This window comes from Neopelma chrysocephalum, unplaced genomic scaffold (assembly GCF_003984885.1).
Source record: "Neopelma chrysocephalum unplaced genomic scaffold, ASM398488v2 Primary Assembly neopelma1_100, whole genome shotgun sequence".
Taxonomy (NCBI): Eukaryota; Metazoa; Chordata; class Aves; order Passeriformes; family Pipridae; genus Neopelma; species Neopelma chrysocephalum.
The window spans coordinates 4,191,345-4,211,101 of NW_020897763.1; the positions used below are offsets into that span (position 1 = coordinate 4,191,345).

The following is a 19,757-nucleotide window of genomic DNA, read 5'->3' on the forward strand; positions in this document are numbered from 1 at the left end:
AGGACAGAGCCGGGGGACAGAACCGTGGGGACAGAACCGTGGGGACAATGCCGGCCGCCCCCCGCGCGCCTCGCCCGCCGGACACGCCACGCCCCCGGACACGCCCCGCCCTTCCGCACACCGCCTCCGGCACGCCCCGCGGGCAGCGCCTACACTTCCCATGAGGCCCCGCGGCCGCCGGGGGGCGCAGTGCCGGCGGTGCCCGGCAGGGGGCTGTGCGGCGCGGGGCGGGGCCGTTGCCGTGGTGACGCGGGCGCGAGGCCCCGGCGGCCGCCGCGATTGGCCGCGCGCGCGGGGTGCGGTGGCGTCAGGGGGCGCGCGGTGACGCGCGGGGCGGGGGGCGGCGGCGCGAGCGGGGCCGCGCGCGAGGTGAGCGGGGCCGGGGGGCGTGAGGGGAACGGGGGTGGGACAGGGCTGTGAGGGGAACGGGGGTGGGACAGGGCTGTGAGGGGAACAGGGTGGGACAGGGCTGTGAGGGGAACGGGGGCTGGGACAGGGCTGTGAGGGGAACGGGGGGCGTGAGGGGCAGGGGTGGGACAGGGCTGTGAGGGGAACAGGGGCTGGGACAGGGGCTGGGAGGTGTGAGGAACAGGGGTTGGGGCAGAGGGGAGGTACGTGCGAGGAGCTGGGGCGCGGGGGATGGCAGTGACTTGAGGGTTCAGGCTGTAGTTCCTGGTTGGGAAATCAGGGCAGACAGAGGATGGGACGTGGCCCACACGGGAGGAGGCTGAGGGGGACAGTGCCCATCTTCTATGTCAGGGTGAGGTGGCAGAGGGGAATTGGGCTGGGGACTGAGGGTACCAGTGAGGGGCGCTGCTGGGGTCTGGGGCTGGAAGGAGGAGAAGCAAGAGGGTCAGGATGGTCAGTCAGCAGAGCATCTGGTGAGGGGCTGCTCAAGGAAGAAGGATCTGAGAATTCTTTCCCATCCCTCATATTTCCATGTTCTGCTCCCGCTTTCCCTGAGATCCCAGATAAAGGACATGCTTTTTGGGAAGGAATCTATCTGCTGAGCCCCCACGTGTTGGAAAAGCCCCTGTGAACAGGCTTGGGTGTGCAGAGAGGCAAGAAAGCTTTGGATGTGCTGTAGGGTCTGGACAACATCCCTCGTGGCAATACAGAGGGGTCTGAGCGGTGGCCGCTCCTCAGTTGGAATCCCAGGGCTGGTTGCAGTGTTGGTCTCTAAACCAGTGACCCATGGGTTGAGGCAGCCCATGTCCCATTTCTCGTTTCTGCTCCGCTCTCCTCTCCACAGCCCTCTCCATGCAAATCCCTTGCTGCCTTTGGCGGAGGATCCTCTTCTGCACAAACGCGCTCCTGGCTGTGCTGAGGTGGGAGTTTTCCTGGTGACTTACCATGTGTCAGCCAGGGACATCAGAGGAAGAGTCCAGCAGGGATGTGCTGGCAGGTTCCCTCCATGCCCTGCTGAGCTGGTGCAAGTGTTGCCTTGTGTGTGGTGTGATTGGGCATGTCCTGGCATTTAACTGTGAGCGGGGCAAGGTGAGCCAGTCATTTAGGTTTAATTCTCAGATCTCTGGCAGCAGCAGCAGCAAAGCACTGGTCTGTGATGGGAGAGAGCTCAGGGTGTGATTTGTGCACTCCCTGTGTGTGATTCAGCCCTCGTTGACAGTGTCAAGGCTATGCTGATGGGCTTTACTGCAGGTGGAGGAAGCCAATTCCTGATGTGCCATTGGGGCTGGAATGACTTTATTATTGTTCCTCATTAGGAAGGTTAAAGAGAAGTTTTGTCAGGATTGTTTAGAAAAACTGTCTTCCATGTTGGGAGAGAAGGGCTGAGGAACCTGCTCTGGCTGTAATGCACTGCTGCAAAAGTGAAGCTCCTGAGGGCCATTTTATGGCCCCACTGAAGCAGAGGCTCCTGCCCCGCCTCTAAAGGAGAGCAGTTGCTGCCTGCAAGGGGAGCTGTGACTTTGACACCACTGACCACAAGAACGGGCAGTCCTGATGAGAGTGATGCTCCAGTGGAGGGACTGGGGTCGTATTTCTGGATCTCACACTCGTGACCTCCCCTGGATGTACCTGATCTGCTTGGTGCTGTAGGGAACACCCGCCACACTCGGGCCAGTGTGCTGGGAGCCTTGGCTTTTGGGGCAGGGGATTTGCATCCTTTTTTCATCCTCTCCTGAGCAGCTGCAGCTCCTGGTGCCATGTCAGAGCCAGCAGGGCAAGCAACACCAGGGGCTCACTCTCAGCCCAGCACTCGCAGGTCGCTGCCGAGCTGCCCGTGCTGGTGGGGGCTGGTGACGCTGGTTTGTTGCTGGTGCCTGTCCTGGTGGGGGCTGGTGATGCTGGTTTGTTGCTGGTGCTCGGCTGCTTCACAAATCATCCCGTGTTGGGGGCAGCAATAGGAAACAGGGCTTTTCTGTTGGGGTGGGAGGAACAGCTAAGCCTGGGTAATGTCAAGGAGGGTATGTGGGTGCAAATAGCATCATGTTCACAACATCTTTGTTTAATGTTTTAGTCCAGTTAGTCTGCATAACTGTCTAAAAATAGGACATATTTTCTCTAAGTCCTCCAGTTCAAAGCCTCATAAGCCATTTTTTTCTAGCATTGGTCTCTTACTGTTGTTCTGATCCTGAAATTTGTATAAGGCGAAGTTATCAGGAAAACCAAGAAGAGTGAATGAACTCTGTCAAATCCTTAAGTTTCAGCCACCCGAGAGGGAAGTTCATTAAAGTTGCAGGAACTTTCTGGCAGCCTCCTGAAGGTGGATTAAGCAAGCTGAGTAAACAAGCCACCTTACGGCCACCACAGACCCTTTTCTAGCATCAGCTTCATGTATTGTCATAAAAGCTCAGGGTCATCAGCCTCTAACTGCAGGTGACGTAAGGCAAAGGTGACATCTCGGTGCTCAGAGCCTGGTGAGGGGTTGGGGCTGTCTCTGCTGGGACACCCGGGGCTTTGCTCTGCCTCCCAGTCCTGGGGCAGATGCTGGGACCGCCTGCGGTAGAGGGAGTGTGTGTTTAAATTTCAGAGCTGCTGCTGGACCCAGCCCAGTGCTCCCAGCGGCATAAATATCTGGCCTTCAGCACAGCCGTGGAAATCCGCGCTCTGTCCTCTTGCAGATTGCTCCAGGTTTTGGCTCCCCATGCTGACATGGTGACCCAGCGGTGGCTTTGGACGGCAGGCAGACAGGGACAGCAGCTCCACAGAGGTAACCCTTTCCCTTCACATGCAGGCGACTGACCAAGGCACTTACCCTATGTATGTTTCTATAAACTTGGGACAGGGAAGAGCCTGGGAAGAGCAGTTTGCTTTCAGCAAGTTTCACTTTCGTCCAGGAGCTTAAACGTTCTTAAATTTCATTGTAAATTTAAACTCTATACCTTATTTTTGTTCTGTTTCTGAATATGATCTTTATGAATATGATCTTTATGAATATGATCTTTATGAATATGATCTTAGAAGTACATTATGAGGACCATGGTCTAATCCTGTTCTTCTCAGCTGGCTCTTGCTTGTCAAAGCATAGTGACATAATATTTCATTATTTCACTGATGATTATGACTGAAATTGGCTCTTGTTAGGCTGGGGAGGGCACGTGAGGTCCGGGGCCGTGTGTGGGTAACCAATCACACGACGATCCGACACGCGTGGTGCTGCTGACGTCTGCTGGTGCCGCACAAAGCCGAGCCGGGATGGGGGTTTGGAGGAGCTGGTCGGTGGGATCGGGCAGGACACCCCCCTGCCTGCAGACCTCTGAAGTGATGCCTGGAAGTCTTCACTGAAGTCCCCACACCAGGACGCTGTGTGTGGCTTCCAGTGGTGCCGAGGCTGTCTGCACGTGGCTGTGGGTGTGTGTTTGCCACAACACAAGTCTGAGGTGTTCAGCTCTTGTGGATTTCTGTGTCAGGTTTGTGCAACTGTTGTGCTGTCTCTGTTCTGATATTCAAGACACAAACTTCCAAGGATCTTCACAGCATATGGAGAGGATTTTGTAATGAGCCCCGTGAGGCTTTGCTGATCAGAAGAGCATTGTTTTACAGAATTGCTTCCTGGTGTTGATGGGCTCCGTCTCTTTTGCGTGATGCTTTTTGACAAATATGTATTTTTGTACAGTACATCTTGTTGCCTTTTGGGGAATATTTCGTCTGTGGCTATTGAATTATGAGCTGGAAATCTGCAAATGTTCTTGGAGGCTGCAGAATTGGCACGACAAAAGGCTCTTGGTCTCCTTCGAACAGCAGAACCTGATGTGCAAATGATGTTTTAATTGGGTGAGATGATGTTACAGTGCCTGTGCCTGAAAGGGTATTTGCTGCCAGGCTGGCTTGCCTTGACTATGACAATTTAGAGATGTCGGGGTTTGTGTTTTGTATTGGCTCTCTTGCTTAGAGCAGGAACAAACTGATACCTGTGGATTTGTCGGGCTGTGTTCACTGCTTCTCATCAGGTGCTGCAGAACAACCTCTGCTTTTCTAGAAGTGTCTGTGTTCAGAGATACACTGCTTAGCACTGCTGCAGTAATTATGGAGACCCTGGGAAAGTCTAGATAAGCAGAAGTCATTTCCATAGTGAGTACAAATGAGATTTTTCTGTAGAGCTAGTTTTATTTTTTTGTTAATACTCTGAAATGTGCTTGTCTTGGCAGAATGCCTGGGAAATTACTTTCTCAAAGCAGGGGTTAGAATGGAATGATTGATGCCACTATGAGTCCTTTTGGTCAAGGAGATTGTGAAATGTATCTTACCCAAAATATATGTTTTGGGGTGACATTCACCAGAGCCCTGCTTGATTTCAGGAAGGGTTCAGAGTAGAACTGACTTGAGATGTATCTCAGTTTCAGGATGACTTCTTGAAATGCTCTAATATTCACTGTTTGGATCACAGTATCTGGAAAATGTCTGTGTCCTCCAAGGCTTAGTCAAGAGCTTGTGAACATCTGTGATCATTTGTGTCAGGTCTTTCCATCTGGTTTTGCAAAGGGTTCCAAAGTGCATGTGACTGTCAGGGTGCTTCCCTGGGGACCCCATGGACAGGTTCTGCTTGAAGGTTTGAGTTTTGGGGAGGCTGTGGTTTGCAGGGGAATCGTGCCCAAGGAGGAAGTGACAGGATGAAAGCACAAGCCAGAAGCGTGAACATTTCTCATGGTGCTGGGTCAGGACAGAGCCCATCTCTGGGCTGGGGCACAGCCACGGCCAGGTAACCTCCATGCTAACCAGAACTGTTTCCATCAATGTATTTCCTGCTTTGCCCTGGTCTGCAAACTGCAACTTGGAAGAGCAAAAAACAGAACTTGCATGTTCAACCCACAACACAGATGTGGGATGGAGACAGGGAATGGTTCTGGTGATTTGTAAGGGCAAATGAATTGATAGGGAAGTGTTTCTTTGATGAGCTGTTAAGATAGACTTTACTGTGAACCACATGCCTGCCTAATGAATGTCTCCTCAGGAAAAGCTTTGTCAGGCTGAGGAGAGGTCCATTGAGATGGCTTCAAAATAACCAATGCTTTGTGCAGCCACCTTGCTGATGGGAACCTAAGCTCAAATCTCTATCCTGCCTGACTTGTTACAAACATTTTTTTAATGCAACTCTTGATTTCATCATAATGCAATCTGGGACATTTCTGAAAATGCCCAAATCAGCTTTTCACCTTTAAGTTGATTATATGGATTCTGCTAGAGATGTTGGCCCTTGAAAGCTGTTAACCCCATAAGGGCTGATGGTCAGAGTCCCATATCTCTGAAAATGTCCATGGGTTCTTATGTCCATGAGGTAGGTGTTGTGTTGTGGGACTTAGGGACGTGGGGATCTCTGGAAGAGGGTTGTTGGTGAGCATGAACTTGTGGAGCCCACTGGGCTCCCAGCAGCTGGCTGTGTTGGGAAACAGTAGTCGTTGGCTTGCTGTGCACCACTGCAGCTCACCCTGTACTCTCAAGACAGTGCCAAAGACACAAGGATGTTATGAAAGGTATTAATGCTTTGCTCAAATGTTTTGTTTTCTGGGGTTGGTGCAGAAATTCAAATGGTCAGAACACACTGTGACTCTTGGCAGAATTATGCTGACATGGTTGCTGCTCGTTTCACTGCTGAAAGTGCAGGGAAATCTCTGTTCTCCAGCCGGCTCTTGCTATGTGAATGTGGCCAAAAATAGTAAGGAAACAGTATTCCCATCCAGTTCCCTGAGAGGATGTTGAACTAGTTTGTGTAGCAAAGTGATTCTGATGTTCTCTGGAGGTTTTCCCATGGAGACCTGTGCAGTTAGACTTGGACCCCTCTGTTTTCCTGCTCCGTGGTTGAAGTGGAGCTCCAGCAGATGCAGTGATCTGTTCGATCTGTCTCCGTTCCCTGGCCCTGCTGAATCATCGGAACTTGTGCCTGAGCACAATTGCTCTCTGTCAGCTGCATCCTGGGATTAGAGCAGCATGGCTGGTGCCCAGGATATTTTGCTAAGGTCTACAAAACCAATAGCACTTTTCTGTGAGTCCAAGTGTAAACATAACAAAATTTACAGGCTGATGGATTTATTTTTTTTCCTGGTTAGCCCATGGAATCTAAATCTGTCGCTGCAAAGAAGAGAAGGCTTGCTACTGGTTTTGTGGGTTTTTTCCTGGATCTGGGAGCACTGGCAGCCTCGCAATAAAACTTAGGGGCCTGCTGGGTGTTTGGCTCCAGAAAGAAGGCTGCACACACGTGTGTGTGATCCTGAGCGACACATCGGCCCGCTGCTGCTTTTCTGCCCCCCACTGCTTTTCTGGGGAGCTGATTGCCCCATCCAAAGCAGAGGTGACTCTTGCTGCTGCCCCAGTGACACTGAGACTTTGGGGAAAGCTGAGCTGGGTCCTGGTGTGTGCAGCACTGCCAAACGATGGCCTCACTGACCATCAGCGCTCCCATTGGCAGCCACAGCTTGTTCCACTTGCCACTTTCCTGAAGTTCCATTTCAATGCTACTCTGAGTCTGTAACACCCTGTGCCCAGTGTTTGCCTTGGGAAGTGGTGTTGCTGTTCCCGTGAGCTCCTCCCTCATCAGCCCTGTTCTATAATTACTGATGTTCCTGAAACCAGATCCTTCCACGTGTCCTGCTCAGGTTCAGGAGGACAAGAGGTCCTTAAGCAAACCAGCAGCCCTGGAGTACAGCCAAGAGAACTTCAGCAGTATGGGAAAGCATCATCTTACAGTGGTTCAGTGAGTTCTGAGCCCCCAACCTCTCCTCACCTTCAGGACGGTAGAGGAAAGGGGAGTGTATCCCAGACAGCTTCTCTAGCATGCGTGTGCTGGGTTTGCAGTGTGGTGCCAAAGCATTACCACAGCTTCACAGCCACCTCTGCTCGTGCCCTGGGCTGTGGGGGGATGATTCTCTCTCCTTGCCAGTCTTAGTGGTCTTCTCAAATAGCAGCACTTCTGTGCTGTTTCCAGCGCTGAGAAACCCCAGTGCTGTCACCTTTCCAGTACCTGCTTGTTTCCTGGCTGCTGTTGTTGTTCCAGTGGGTCAGATCCACATGCCCCTCCTGGCCCTGGGTGCTCTGGGCTGGTGTGATTTGACAGCAAGGCACAAATGCCAGTCAGCAGTTGTCAGAATGAGATGCCCCCATTTATTTGCTGGAAGTCTTCCTGGAAATGGCTCGCACAGGAATGTATAACAGGAGAAGGTGGTCACGAGAAGTGTGGGGTGCTGACTGGGGGCTGGGCAGGCCAGACCTGCAAGTGTGACTGCAAACAGGTGTCAAAATCCATAATACAGGAATAAACAATGACACTTGGCACTGATCGATTGCTCTGCACTTCCAAAACACGCTGTCTCTGTGAGCTAACGCAGCGAGGGGAGGATCAGGAATGAAGCACTGTAGAAGTCCTAGGTTTTTTTCTTTGTGGTGAGTCTTGGTTTTGTTTGTGGGTTTTTTGATGATGAAGGAAATGGAGGTATGGGACTTGACTGGATTTGCTGAAGGTTGTGGAGCAGCACTTCAAATAAGAGCCAACAACTGTGCAGCTCTTCCCTGCGTGTCCTGCTGCTGCCCTTCTGCCAATGGCAGCCACAGAGCCTGATAAGGGCAGAGAGTCTCTCCGCTGGGAAGGTGTGGAGGGATGATTCCTCTGTCTCTCAGTAATCTGCCATCTCTAGATTTCCAAGCAAATCTTATTCATGCTTGGACCTGCTGGAGCCAGGAATGGCTGCAGCTCCTGGAGGCCAAGCAGCCTGGCAGACCCTCCTTTGCACATGGCCGAGAGTTCAGTGCCCTAAGTCTGATTTGTTCCTATGTCTGCGATACCTCTTGTGCTCTTAACAAACCCAGCACAGGCGAGAAGGCAGTTCCTTTTGCAGCAAAGTGCTGTGACCTTTTTTGGGTAACAGCATCAATCATGGTATGAAAGGAGAAGAATCCGTTGAGTTTTGTAACCTTTTTAACAAGTTGTTTTTTTTTCCCCTCAATGCCCAGGAAGTGGGTGAGTTAAAACACGCAGCATATGTGTGATTCATTTTGGCAAGCCTGGCTTCTCAAGGCAGTCGAGGGAATCTCCTGCACCGTGTCACATGTCCCTGAGTAATTAGCAGCAGCATGGTAATGGCAGCTCTGGCAGCACCCTGCTGCTTAGTCAGCTGGGCTCGTGCTTGGGGAAACACAGATGGTCAGTCTTGGAGAGAGAATCACAGGACTGGACTCTGGGGCACGGCCCAACATCTGAGCAAGTGCTTCAAGGGGAAAAATCTGGCCCAGAATATCCATCCTGGTCAGGGCTGCGTGGCAAGGAAGAGCCTATCTAGCTCTAGTAGTCTGTTTCTGTGTGTAGCCTGCCTGGCAGTCAAGACTTTGAGGAAGGAAGGAAGCACTCATCTAATGTGCTGCTGAGATCTCATTGGCTAATGTGGGGGCATGCTGATCTTCCAGGAACAAACACAAACATGTTTTCAGTGTTTGTCTCTCCTGTTTTGTACACTTAGTTACCTTTCCTGTATTGCAGCATCTGCTTAGCTCACATTTGGCTTTTATTAGTGGTAGCTGACATGGAGGAGGAGGAACAGAAACTGGTACTTGTTCAGCAGATCTTGGAAGCAGTGACACAACCTGAGGGGAGTCTGCCAAGAGGTGGTCAACCAGCAGTAATCACATGTATGGATTCAGGTCAATTTTGGATTCAAAATATGCTTCACAGCACTGTCCTGCGGAGGGCTGAGTTCTCATCTCACCATTCTGCTTCTGTTGGCTGTGAATTTGGCTAACATTTTTGTCCAGAGGAATAAAAACAAGTCAGAAGTGCTCCCATGACAAATTGGTTTCCTTTTGCAGTTCCTGGTGACCTCTTTTACGGTAACTTGAACAACTACTTAGAGCAGATCAACTCTGTGACTTGACCTTGGGAGGTTTGGACCTTTATTTGGTGCTTGGCTTTGCCTGGGAACTCTGAGCTTGGCTCCAGGGTCTGTGCAGTGGGGAGCTCCTGGGCCACAGGGGCACAAGCTGTGGGTTGATGAACTGGAGGCTTGGATCTTGGTCAGCTCTGGAGAAGTATTGCCTTCTTGCAGGGAATCCACACTGAAGATTTATCTCTTTTTAACTTTTATTCCTGTTTTTCAGCTCCCTTTGTGCCACATCTCTTTCCCTGTTCCCACCAGTGTTTTAGCTTGGCGTAGATGCCAGCTTCTAGGAAAGACAAACCTGTTGCCCGAGCTGTTTGCAGCCAGCAGGCGTGAGCCCAAGCCCAGAGCCAGCAAACAAACCCTCCCTGTGCCAGCTGCAGGCTCCTGGGAGGGAGCTGCTGCCTCAGCCAGGGTTACCAAAGCTCCTTGGAACAGGGATTGAGGCAAGAGCAGAGCAAGTCACGAGATGTTTGCCCTCTTGCTCATTCCCATCCTGTGGGAAGAGGAAGGGAAACAGCTTTGCTGGATTCTCTGGAGAAACTTAGGAAGGAATTCAGAGTCTTCATCTTTGTTTCCATCACTGTTCTGTGACAGTTGCCGAACGGCAAAAAGGAGTGGTTGGCTACGCTGGGCAGAAATCTCTGCCCTCCTCCCTGCAGCTTGAAGCTTTGTGTTGTGCTCTGGGGGGGGACTCCTTAGCCAAGAGGAGGAGATGGAGTTCTCTGATCCTGCTCTGTCCACTTGACCACTGGCTGTGGGGGCACCAAACGGCTGGAGAGGTCCTGGGGTGGAGATGGGTCCTTTGGCCATCCTCTGTTATCTCTAGTGCTATCCCACAAAGATTCTGGGCTGCAGTGCTGGCAGGGCAGGTCCCTCCTTGTGCTCAGACAGAGAGAGCTTGGACAAACCTCTGTAGAGCTCCAGCTCCCCAGGACCCCCCATTCTAACTGCAGGGTTTGCAGAGGAATGGAGAGGAGCATGTGAATTCTTGGCGAATCTCCTCGGTCTCTGCCTGCTGCCCCCCTGCTGCTGCTGCCGCTGGCCCAGGGCTGAGGGCTGGGGTCTCAGGGTCCCTCTCTCACCGGGAGCTCCTTGCAAGGGTGCACAGGCACGGCCGTGCCCAGCCCTTTGTCCAGGCAGCAGCTGCTCTGGCCCTTCATCTGCCAAAGGCAGGGGGTGCAGCCTCCCGTGTGAGATCGATCTTCTTTCCCAGTCCTCCCCCTCTATCCCTGTTGCTTAGAAAACAGGGGAAGGGCTAAGGGAGAGGCAGGTGTGCAAACAGCTCCCACAGCTCCCCTCTGCCCAGGCCCCTTGTACTCTTGGCCTGCAAGGAGATATTCAAACAGTATGTTTGGAGCCTTCTGATAAAAGTTTTTCTCTCTCTGCCTCTCCAGCCACCCTCAGAGGGTGGGATTAGCATCCATATCCTTCCTGTCATGTCTGCATGCACATGGGGAGCCCTCGTTGGAGCCCCTTGATGCTGTCTGTCACCCTCTGCTTTCCCCCTCCTCACACCCATCCAAGACCGACTCCAAGCACAGTTTTGGAGTTGCTTTGGTGGGTTTTGGGGAGCAAGCTGTGTGTCACAAACTCGCTGCCACCCTGGGAGCCCACGGCCCTGAGCAGAGCTGGCAGATGGAAGACAGCACGCCAGGGATGCACTCGTGTTATTCCAACAGCAGTTTGCCATGAGGCATCTGGGGCAAAGCAGAGAGCTCTGTCAGCACTGGGTTTAAAGCTAGAGGCCTGTGCTGGATGCCAGGGACAAAGGGGATGTAATGAGCTGCTCATTAAGCTGCTGCAGGATGGATTTTCCACTGTAGATGAGTTTCTCCTGCCACAAGCTTCCCCCACTAACTGCTCTTCCAGGCAAAAGTGTTTCCCTGACGTTTGTATGATCATTTATATATAACCTGGAAAACGATTGAGCTCGTTACCCTCCCTCTCCAGTGAATAGGTTTTCCTGCCTGTGTGCCATGTCCCACTGCACTGGATGTGTGAGTGGAGGCCAAGGATAACACAGCCTTTCAATGGTCCCTTAGTGCTCGTGTGGGAAGGGAGCACCCCTCTGCCTGGTCCTGCCACCAAGGAGTGTGTTCACTGCTGCCACTAAAGTACCTCTCCTGGAAACAAAGACACCTGTCCTGCAGTCTGAATTCCCAGTGTAGAGGGGGAAAAACAAAGCCCTTTTGGCTGCGGGAGACCCAGGCTCTTGTGCAGCACCAGCTCTGGGGGTGACTTTTGTCCTGGCTTTGCAACATGTTTGTGTTCACCCTCCCACCTGCAGGTTTTGTCCTTTCTCTCAGCTGCTTCCTTGCTCTTGCAGGGAGCTCTGACCTTGACGGCTTTCCAGGAATCCGAGGAACTGGCTGCAGCTCTAAGTGCAAAGTGTGAGGCATGAGGGTCTGCTGCAGGAGGGCAAACGAGCCCAGGGAGTTCTGGGTCACTGCACCCTCCCCCAGCAAGACCTGGGCTGTGCCACGGGCTTGGCACAGGGCACAGACCATCCCAGAGCTTAGGGTTGCCCTTGTATGAGGCCCCTGTGAGATGCTGCATTGGTTTAACTTGGGCCTGCAAACTGAGGCTTTCCTGGAAGAACGTGAATTTTAGTGGCTTTCCTGATGGATATTTCTCTGCTTAAAAATAGCTCCTTTAAGGAAGTGGATGGAACTCTACATAAACTGGGCTTGAGATATTAATTATTCAAGCAAGAGTCAGTTTAGGAATCAAGATCTGGAGGTAAATGAGCACTAGGATGTTGCAGCACAAGCTGGATGCTCAGGCAAAAGATCCACGTGGTTGGGAGGGAGGTGGGAATGGCTCTGCAGGGCTGTGTAGTGGTGATGCATCGTTTGCACAGCTTGAGCTTTTCGTGGGCTCTTTGGGATAGAGTAAGGCAAACAAGGAGCGGAAGCGCGGGGGGAGGATGGGGCCATTCCTCCCACAGGAAACCCAGGATTAAGACACTGGTTGGATTGTGTGGCTGTTGGGATTGTGCTGCTGGACCCTGTGGCTGAGCACAGCCCGGCAGCTGCGCAGAGCAACAGCAACACGTTCAACCCAGCAGCTCTTGGCAGAGGAGCCGAGTGAAAACAAACACAGAGGCTGTAACTGGCCGTGCTGTGATGGAAAGGAGCACGAGCACAGGGCCAGCAGGAAGCCGTCGGTCTTGCAGATGGCTCACACGGACCAGGGGCTTTAAGCCACTGCCTGCTGCTCCCCCAGCATCCCCCACCCATGGGCACAGAACACCCCGGTCAGCTGCTGCTCCTGATCCCAGCTCTGCCGTGGCTGGATGGGGATGTAGGATGAAGCCAGCCCTACCCTGACCCTTCTGGAGGTGTTGGCTCTGAAAGACACTGGCCTTGGCTGCCACTGTGACATCCTAGGGCACTGGTGGCTCTGGGGGACATTGTCTGGGGCAGTGTTTCTGCTCTGGGACTTGCAGGCTGGGGACCCCAGGTCCCTGGGTGGCATCTGAGCTGGTTTGTTATCTGGGTTCTGTCTGCCGGCCTTTAAATACAATTCTGTGAGTTTTTGCTTCCTTGAGTCTTAGAGAATGTTTATTCCAGAGTGCAAAGGGGTCTTTAAAGGGCCCCAGCTCTGCTTGTCTCACGGGCTGAGGAGCGAGCGCAGAGCAGGACTGGTGTGGTTGGTCACACACTGTCCTGCTGCTGAGCTGCTCCGTGCAGGCTCAGCACTGACCCCGGCCTCTCTCCCTGTCCTGCAGGCGAGCAGGAACAGCCTGGTGGGGTCCATCTCGGATAGACACGGATGATGCCAGAGCTATGACAGGGATTGCAGTCTTGGCACTGAGGGGTGATCAATTATGGAACAACTACAGGAGGAAGTACCTGAGGTCAAGGAAGAGGAAGAGGAAGAGGCAGTGATGGTGGCAAGCAGAGCCTCGGACCCAACTGGAGGACCAGACAGCTCGCTGCCTTCAAGCAGCTACACAGGTAAGTGGAGCCATGGGAGCTCATCTGCCCCCAGAGCATACAGGCATCCACAGCCCCCAGGCAGCGTGCTCGGCTGCAAGGGCAGAGGACCTGGCTGTGAATGGAGTTCAGCTGGTTTTAATTTCTTCCCTTTGTGAAATAATGCACCAATAGCCAAGTCATGGAGAGGCTTCCTTATTGCTCTGCAGTCACTGCACACCCATTGGCAATGGGTCGTGGAATGGAAATTAAAAGGACAGGCAGGTAACATTGTGCCTCAGAGCAAGGGGCCTCCTAGGGTGCTTGGGAATGCTTCCCTGGACACTTCTTGAAGTCCTCAGTGCAAAGTGATTGTAGGAGCTGGGAGAGAAGGTTTGTGGCTGCTGAAGAGGCTCCTCCAGAGCCCTGGACATTCCAGCTGGGCAGCCCTGTGCCAGCAGCTAGCCAACCAAGGATTATAAAATCAGCTGGTCGTGTTTCATTGCCTGGGCATGAATGCCTGGAATCTGCCTGGAGCCAGTGCCTGATTCCTGGTAACTGGCCAGCTGCTGTGGCAGTGGCGGGCAGGACAGGGCTGGAAATCCCTCCTCGGCCCCATGGCTGGAGGAGCTGGCCAAACCAGGAGCTGGGCCTGTGGCTGTAACGTGGAAGGACATGTCCCTGTGTGTGTTTGCAGACATGTCACAGAGCTCCTCTCCCTCGCTGTCGGACCAGCTGCAGGTGGGCTGTGAGGAGGCCCTGGGAGCGCTGAACGTGGAGTGCAGAGTCTGCGGAGACAAAGCCTCGGGGTTCCACTACGGCGTGCACGCCTGCGAGGGCTGCAAGGTGTGTCTGCAGGGAGGGCTGGGCTCAGCTGACCAGGCAGGGCTGAGACCCCTCAAACAAGCAGATTTGCAGCAAAACAGGGATGTGGGATTGAGTGAGTGTGAAAAACCTGTCCAGAGAGTGTGGCAGGTACAGGCAGGCAGCAAGTGCTGCCCTGGGAAGGTGGCTGAGACCTGTATGGCCCAAATCTTGCCCCATCATGCTTTACTTTGAAAGGCAAATCCATCTGTCCCCACAAGGCCCCTGAGTTTGCTTTTCAGGGTTGGTTTCTGTGCCACAGATCAGCATTGAGCTGTGTGTTTATCCCCCTGGGATCACTGGCTGCTGCTTGGATGTGCTTCTGGAATTCTTTCCCCCACAGCAGATCCAGCAGAGATGTGTTAGCAGCCCAGGTCCTGCCAGATGTTCCTGCAGGCCAAGGTTGGCCCATGGCTTGTTTCTCCAAAGAAAAGTGGTTTAGGAAGCAATTTTTTACAGATAGAGTAATCAGACATTGGAATGGGCTGCCCAGGGAGGTGGTGGATTCACCATCTCTGGAGGTTTTTAAGATGAGAGTGGATGTGGCATCAGTGCCATGGTCTGGGAACCACGGCGGTGTTGGATCAAGGGTTGGACTTGATCTCGGAGGACGTTTCCAACCCGGTTGATTGTATGATTCCATCCTTCCCTTCTGGCTGCTGGCATTGTCACACAGCACTGGGCCAGGGGCTGCCCTCCACGCTGCCTCCTCTGCAGTACCTTCTCCCACTGCACAACCTTCTTGGGATAGAGACTCTGCTCGCATCAGAGAGACCCAGGGCTCCCCCTACTCACCTGCCTGAACCTCCCTGAGGCTCCTGGGGTTAAGAAACCAGCCAGGTCCCAAACCACAGGCCCTAACCCTGCTGCTCCATGTCCCCCTGCTCCTGCCTCCAGGGTTTCTTCCGCCGGACAATCCGCATGAAGCTGGAGTACGAGAAGTGTGAGAGGAGCTGCAAGATTCAGAAGAAGAACCGAAACAAGTGCCAGTACTGCCGCTTCCAGAAATGCCTCTCCCTGGGCATGTCACACAATGGTGAGTGCCACTGCTGACCACAGGCCTGACTGGCTGGGTGACACGGGGCCAGCTGCCCTCCCGTGAAGGGTGCATATGGCAGGCTGTGCTTTAGCCCATGGTTCTCCTTGCCAAGGGATCATTCAAACACAATATTTCAAGCTTTTGACTCTTCATCCCTGTCTTCTATACGAGAAGGGGCTGTTCATTCCCACCATGCAGGACAGCTGCTGGTACGTGGCTGTGCCTTATGAACTGGCCCAGAGGGAACTGGACACACAGATTGCTCTTCTGTGCCAGGATTTTAAAACTTCTTGTGTAACCATCTAGGTCATGACCAAGCAAAGGTGTTTATGTGGGTTTGTGCAAGAGCCCAGAGGACTAGGATGGGAGTCTGGTGTGAGGGAAGCAACAATGGCTGGTTCATGAAGGTGCCAGTGCTGGAGGAGCTGCATCCTGGAGAAGCATTGTGTTGTGCAGGGGTTCACCAGCAGACTGTCCGTCTGCGGTGGCAGAACAACCTGCTGCCTCTCTGGGTGCATCTCCTGGAGTCACCCCCCTGTCTTGACCCACTGGTTTTCCCCCCCAGCAATCCGCTTCGGGCGCATGCCAGAGGCAGAGAAGAGAAAGCTGGTGGCGGGTCTGACGGCGAGCGAGATCAGCTGCCAGAACCCGCAGGTGGCTGACCTGAAAGCTTTCTCCAAGCACATCTACAATGCCTACCTGAAGAATTTCAACATGACCAAAAAGAAGGCAAGAGGTATCCTGACCGGGAAGGCCAGCAGCACCCCAGTAAGTTCCCTCCCAGGGCAGGCGGGGTTGGCCATGGCCAGCACAGAGGGCTGTTCTCTGGGAGGTGCTGCACATCTCCCTCCTGCCATAGCTGTTCCACATGCACCAGTTCCCACCTGCAGCTAGGTGGGCCCTGCATGTCCTGCCCCTCGCTAGGTAAAGTCCCATTGCTGTGCAGACTTGTGCTGTGGTGGTGGGTGCAGATTGCCTGAGCATTGTCAGCCCCAGAGGCAGGGAACAGCACAGGGACAGGCAGGCAAACATGAATGTCCTGGGCAGAGCTGGCACCTCGAGTCCCCCCAGCAGACTCCTAACTTGCTTCTTGTTCAAGCAGCCTTTTGTGATCCATGACATGGACACCTTGTGGCAGGCAGAGAAGGGGCTGGTGTGGAAGCAGCTGGTGAATGGCATTCCCCCCTACAAGGAGATTGGGGTGCACGTCTTCTACCGCTGCCAGTGCACCACGGTGGAGACTGTGCGGGAGCTCACAGAGTTTGCCAAGAGCATCCCCAGCTTCGTAGGCCTCTACTTGAATGACCAAGTGACTCTGCTCAAGTACGGGGTGCACGAGGCCATCTTCGCCATGCTGGCATCCATCATGAACAAGGATGGGCTGCTGGTGGCCAACGGGAACGGCTTCGTGACCCGGGAGTTCCTGCGTAGCCTGCGCAAGCCCTTCAGTGAGATTATGGAGCCCAAATTTGAGTTTGCTGTGAAGTTCAATGCGCTGGAGCTGGATGACAGTGACCTGTCCCTGTTTGTGGCAGCCATCATCCTGTGTGGAGGTGAGTGGGTGCCCTCGGCCGTGCCAGAGTCAGGAAGAGTCCTCCTTACTTAGAGATGGGTCAGAGGGGGCTGTGGGAGCTGAGCTGCAGCTGTTCCTGAAGTCAGCCAGGGGTGTGTCAGGGGCACAAGAGAAGAACCGAACACTTCCAAAACCAAAGCTTCTCTGTGGCGGTGATGCCCGGCAAGCTTGGACCAAGAGCAAGGAGTGTAGAAGTGGCATCTCCTTCTCATGTGCTGCTGTGGGCTAGGTTGTCAAAGGGCACACTTCTCCCCTTTCTAGCTGATGAGGTTGGAGTCACAGTGGGTGGGATACAGTCCCCAGCTTCCTTTCCCCAGGAGGAGCGTGTGCTTTGGAGGGCTGCCCCATGACCCTGCAGCTGCTGTGCTTCCTCTCCACAGACCGTCCTGGCCTGATGAACGTGAAGCAGGTGGAGGAGATCCAAGACAACATCCTGCGAGTGCTGGAGTTTCACCTACAGGCCAACCACCCAGATGCCCAGTACCTCTTCCCCAAGCTGCTGCAGAAGATGGCAGATCTGCGGCAGCTGGTGACGGAGCACGCCCAGCTGGTGCAGAAGATCAAGAAGACAGAGACAGAGACATCTCTGCACCCGCTTCTGCAGGAGATCTACAAGGACATGTACTAAGGACCTGTTATTTATGAGAATGAAGCCATGGATTCCCATCAAGACTCTTTGTACAGAAACAAAGAAAACCCTTCCCTGTGTCTTCCATTTCTTCTACTGGAAACTCTTTTCTACGTGACCCTGACATACGGTACGTAGGGCAAGATGCTGTCACGATTTGCAGCTGCCTCCTGCTTGGCCAGGGCTTCCGTTAACACACACTAACAAATCTCCACAGCTGCTGTTTCCGTTACTGTGGCCCAGCTCCAGCGGCTCCCGGGGCCTCTGGAGCGGCCGCCCGGTTTACATGGCACAGGCAGTGGGTTCTTACAGCACCCCGGGTCCCCATGGTGGGAGGAGCTCTGGTCCTGAGGAGACCCGAGCGAGGTGCAGGGTCCGGTGGGACCAGCAGCAGCACTCACAGCGTGTCTGTATTTTCTTGTTCGTTTGCACTCCGAAGACATAGTCCTGAGCCGTGAAGTCTGGGACGGTTGTGATGTGAAAGGATGTTTCTCTCTTTCCCAAAGAAAAGCCAGAGTATTTGAACACGGGTAGGGCTGTCCTAGCAGGGACCCTCAGCAGCAGCCCCCTGTGCTGTGCAGTGTGTTCCTGTCTCCCAGAGGGACTGTGCGAGCTCTGCCTTCCTGAGTGCTGTGTGGGAACCTGTGCTCCTGGCACCCTGATTGCAGAGGAAATGTGTTCCTTGGCACCTCAGTATGAGAGGAGGGATGGGGAGGTGGGAGGGAAAGGATTTGACTCGTTAAAATTCACCTTCACAGCAGAGGCTGGAATTTGTGGCTTCCACAGGCTGTTCTGCACAGCTATGAGTTACCAAAAAGGTCTGTGCAGGGTCAGGGGCTTTGGGCTGGTCAGGGTTTGGTGTCCTGCCTCAGTTTGCCCTGGGAAAGGGACCTGGATTGTCACTGGCTCTCTGCTCCGAGGGGGAGCAAGAGAATCCTTTAGTGCGTTGGTTGCAAAGAGCTTTACAGCTGTAAACCCCAGTATAAATGCCAAGGATTTATAAACTGGGAGGGAGCGGGTGGGATGCTCACAATGGGCAGGAGCTTCCCAGAGAGCGCAGCCAGGTCAGGGAAGCTGCCAGTCCTCCTCTGCCACTGTCCCGAGAGCTGGGACAGCTCCAGGCTTCAGGGTCTGCCTAAACCCAGCACCGTTTTGGGACTTTACCTCATAACTTCTCACAGCTGTAGTGAAATGCCATAGTGCTGCCTGGGCTGAGCTGGGCTGGGCTGGGCCCCCAGTGTGAAGGGCTGCATCACCTGAGCTCGAGGGCAGAGGATGGACCCGGGAAGGGCTCAGTTTCCCTCTCAGGATGATGGTGTCTGACCTAAGAAGTAGCACTTACCTGTCTGCAGCTCCTGGTCCTGTGTGTCCTGAGCAGCCTTATTAAAATACTGAAATCCCCAAGGAGGGGTCGTGGGAGCAAATTAGTCAGTTTTATTTTACTTTCCTCATCTTCAGGGTAGCAGATTTCCCTGGTGCAATAATTCCTTTAAAAAACCCTAAGGGGAAGAGCACTGGGCTTCCCCACCCCGTCACAGGGCTGGCGATGGTCAAACCTGCCCCTGCTGCCACACTCCGGCCCCTTGCTGTGCCTCAGTTTCCCTGCCCAGCCCCTCCCCTCCCTACCTTGCAGGGCCGTTAGGAATTACCATTTCTGAAGCACTTTGAAGCCCTCTCGGGGTAGGCACTGGAGATATGCGTGTGCTGGATGGAGCCCAGGGGATTTGCCCATCCCAAAGCCCTGGTGGCATCCCCACCGCAGCCACATGCAGGACTTGTGCCCATCACCTGGGGAACTTTTTGCTCTTCCTTCCTCAACAGTGTAACAACCCTCAAACTGAAATGTATATTTTTGCTAGAAGTACAAACCTCCAAGTGTTTTTAATAATATAAATAGTGTCCACAAACTGACTTGACTTTAAATAAATCTGAACTAAATATTTAAGAACCTTTTAGTGTCCAGCCTGTCTTTGTGGGATTTCTCTTGGCAGCTGGGGGGCTGCCCATGGGAGGGTTTCCAGCAGAGGTGATGGGATTTGCTGCATTTTTTGTGATTTTCCAGGAATTTGCCATGATTCCCAGGCCTCCATTATTCCCAGATCTCATAGCTCCTGTGGTTTTCTTGCCTGCAAACTAAAGGCAGCAGAAAGAGCCATTTCTGAGCAGGGTCCCAGTCTCAGAGCTGGGTGCTTCCTGCCCCAAATGCTTGCAGGTGGAGCTGGGCAATGAGCTCAGCCCAGCCAAACCCACCCCAAGATGGGCAAGGATGGGCTCTGGGGCAGCTGGGCCATGTTCTGGCTCTGGGCTCTGCCCTTGGCTGTGTCTGAACACCCAAGAGTTTGCAGAGAGCAGCTGCAGACCCCCAGACTTCCCTCTCCCCAGTTTGAGTGCCCCTGGGAGAAGCTGGTCCATT

At 53.6% G+C, this 19,757-nt stretch overlaps 1 protein-coding gene across 4 annotated transcripts; it reads left to right on the forward strand.

Annotated features, from left to right (window-relative positions):
- The first annotated feature begins 335 nt into the window (after nucleotides 1-335).
- PPARD (peroxisome proliferator activated receptor delta) lies at nucleotides 336-19,294 on the forward strand. Of its 4 annotated transcripts, none has more exons than XM_027695092.1 (8): nucleotides 336-369; nucleotides 3,084-3,172; nucleotides 13,168-13,282; nucleotides 13,938-14,086; nucleotides 15,002-15,140; nucleotides 15,709-15,911; nucleotides 16,243-16,696; nucleotides 17,097-19,294. In XM_027695092.1, the coding sequence occupies exons 3-8, from the start codon at nucleotides 13,213-13,215 to the stop codon at nucleotides 17,342-17,344; spliced, it is 1,263 nt and encodes a 420-aa protein (XP_027550893.1). In that variant the 5' UTR covers nucleotides 336-369; nucleotides 3,084-3,172; nucleotides 13,168-13,212; the 3' UTR covers nucleotides 17,345-19,294. The 4 variants fall into 4 exon arrangements, with proteins under 4 accessions (XP_027550893.1, XP_027550890.1, XP_027550892.1 ...); XM_027695089.1 differs by lacking the exon at nucleotides 336-369 and adding an exon at nucleotides 824-1,328 and having other exon boundaries at nucleotides 13,054-13,282; XM_027695091.1 differs by lacking the exon at nucleotides 336-369 and adding an exon at nucleotides 824-1,328.
- Nucleotides 19,295-19,757: the final 463 nt, after the last annotated feature.

Excerpts from the sequence above, each read along its gene's own strand:
- PPARD (XM_027695089.1), top strand. The coding sequence starts at position 13,153 with ATGGAACAACTACAGGAGGAAGTACCTGAGGTCAAGGAAGAGGAAGAG. Across the intron at positions 15,141-15,708 it reads CCTGGGCATGTCACACAATG|CAATCCGCTTCGGGCGCATG; the intron begins GTGAGTGCCACT and ends TTTCCCCCCCAG. Across the intron at positions 15,912-16,242 it reads GGAAGGCCAGCAGCACCCCA|CAGCCTTTTGTGATCCATGA; the intron begins GTAAGTTCCCTC and ends TTCTTGTTCAAG.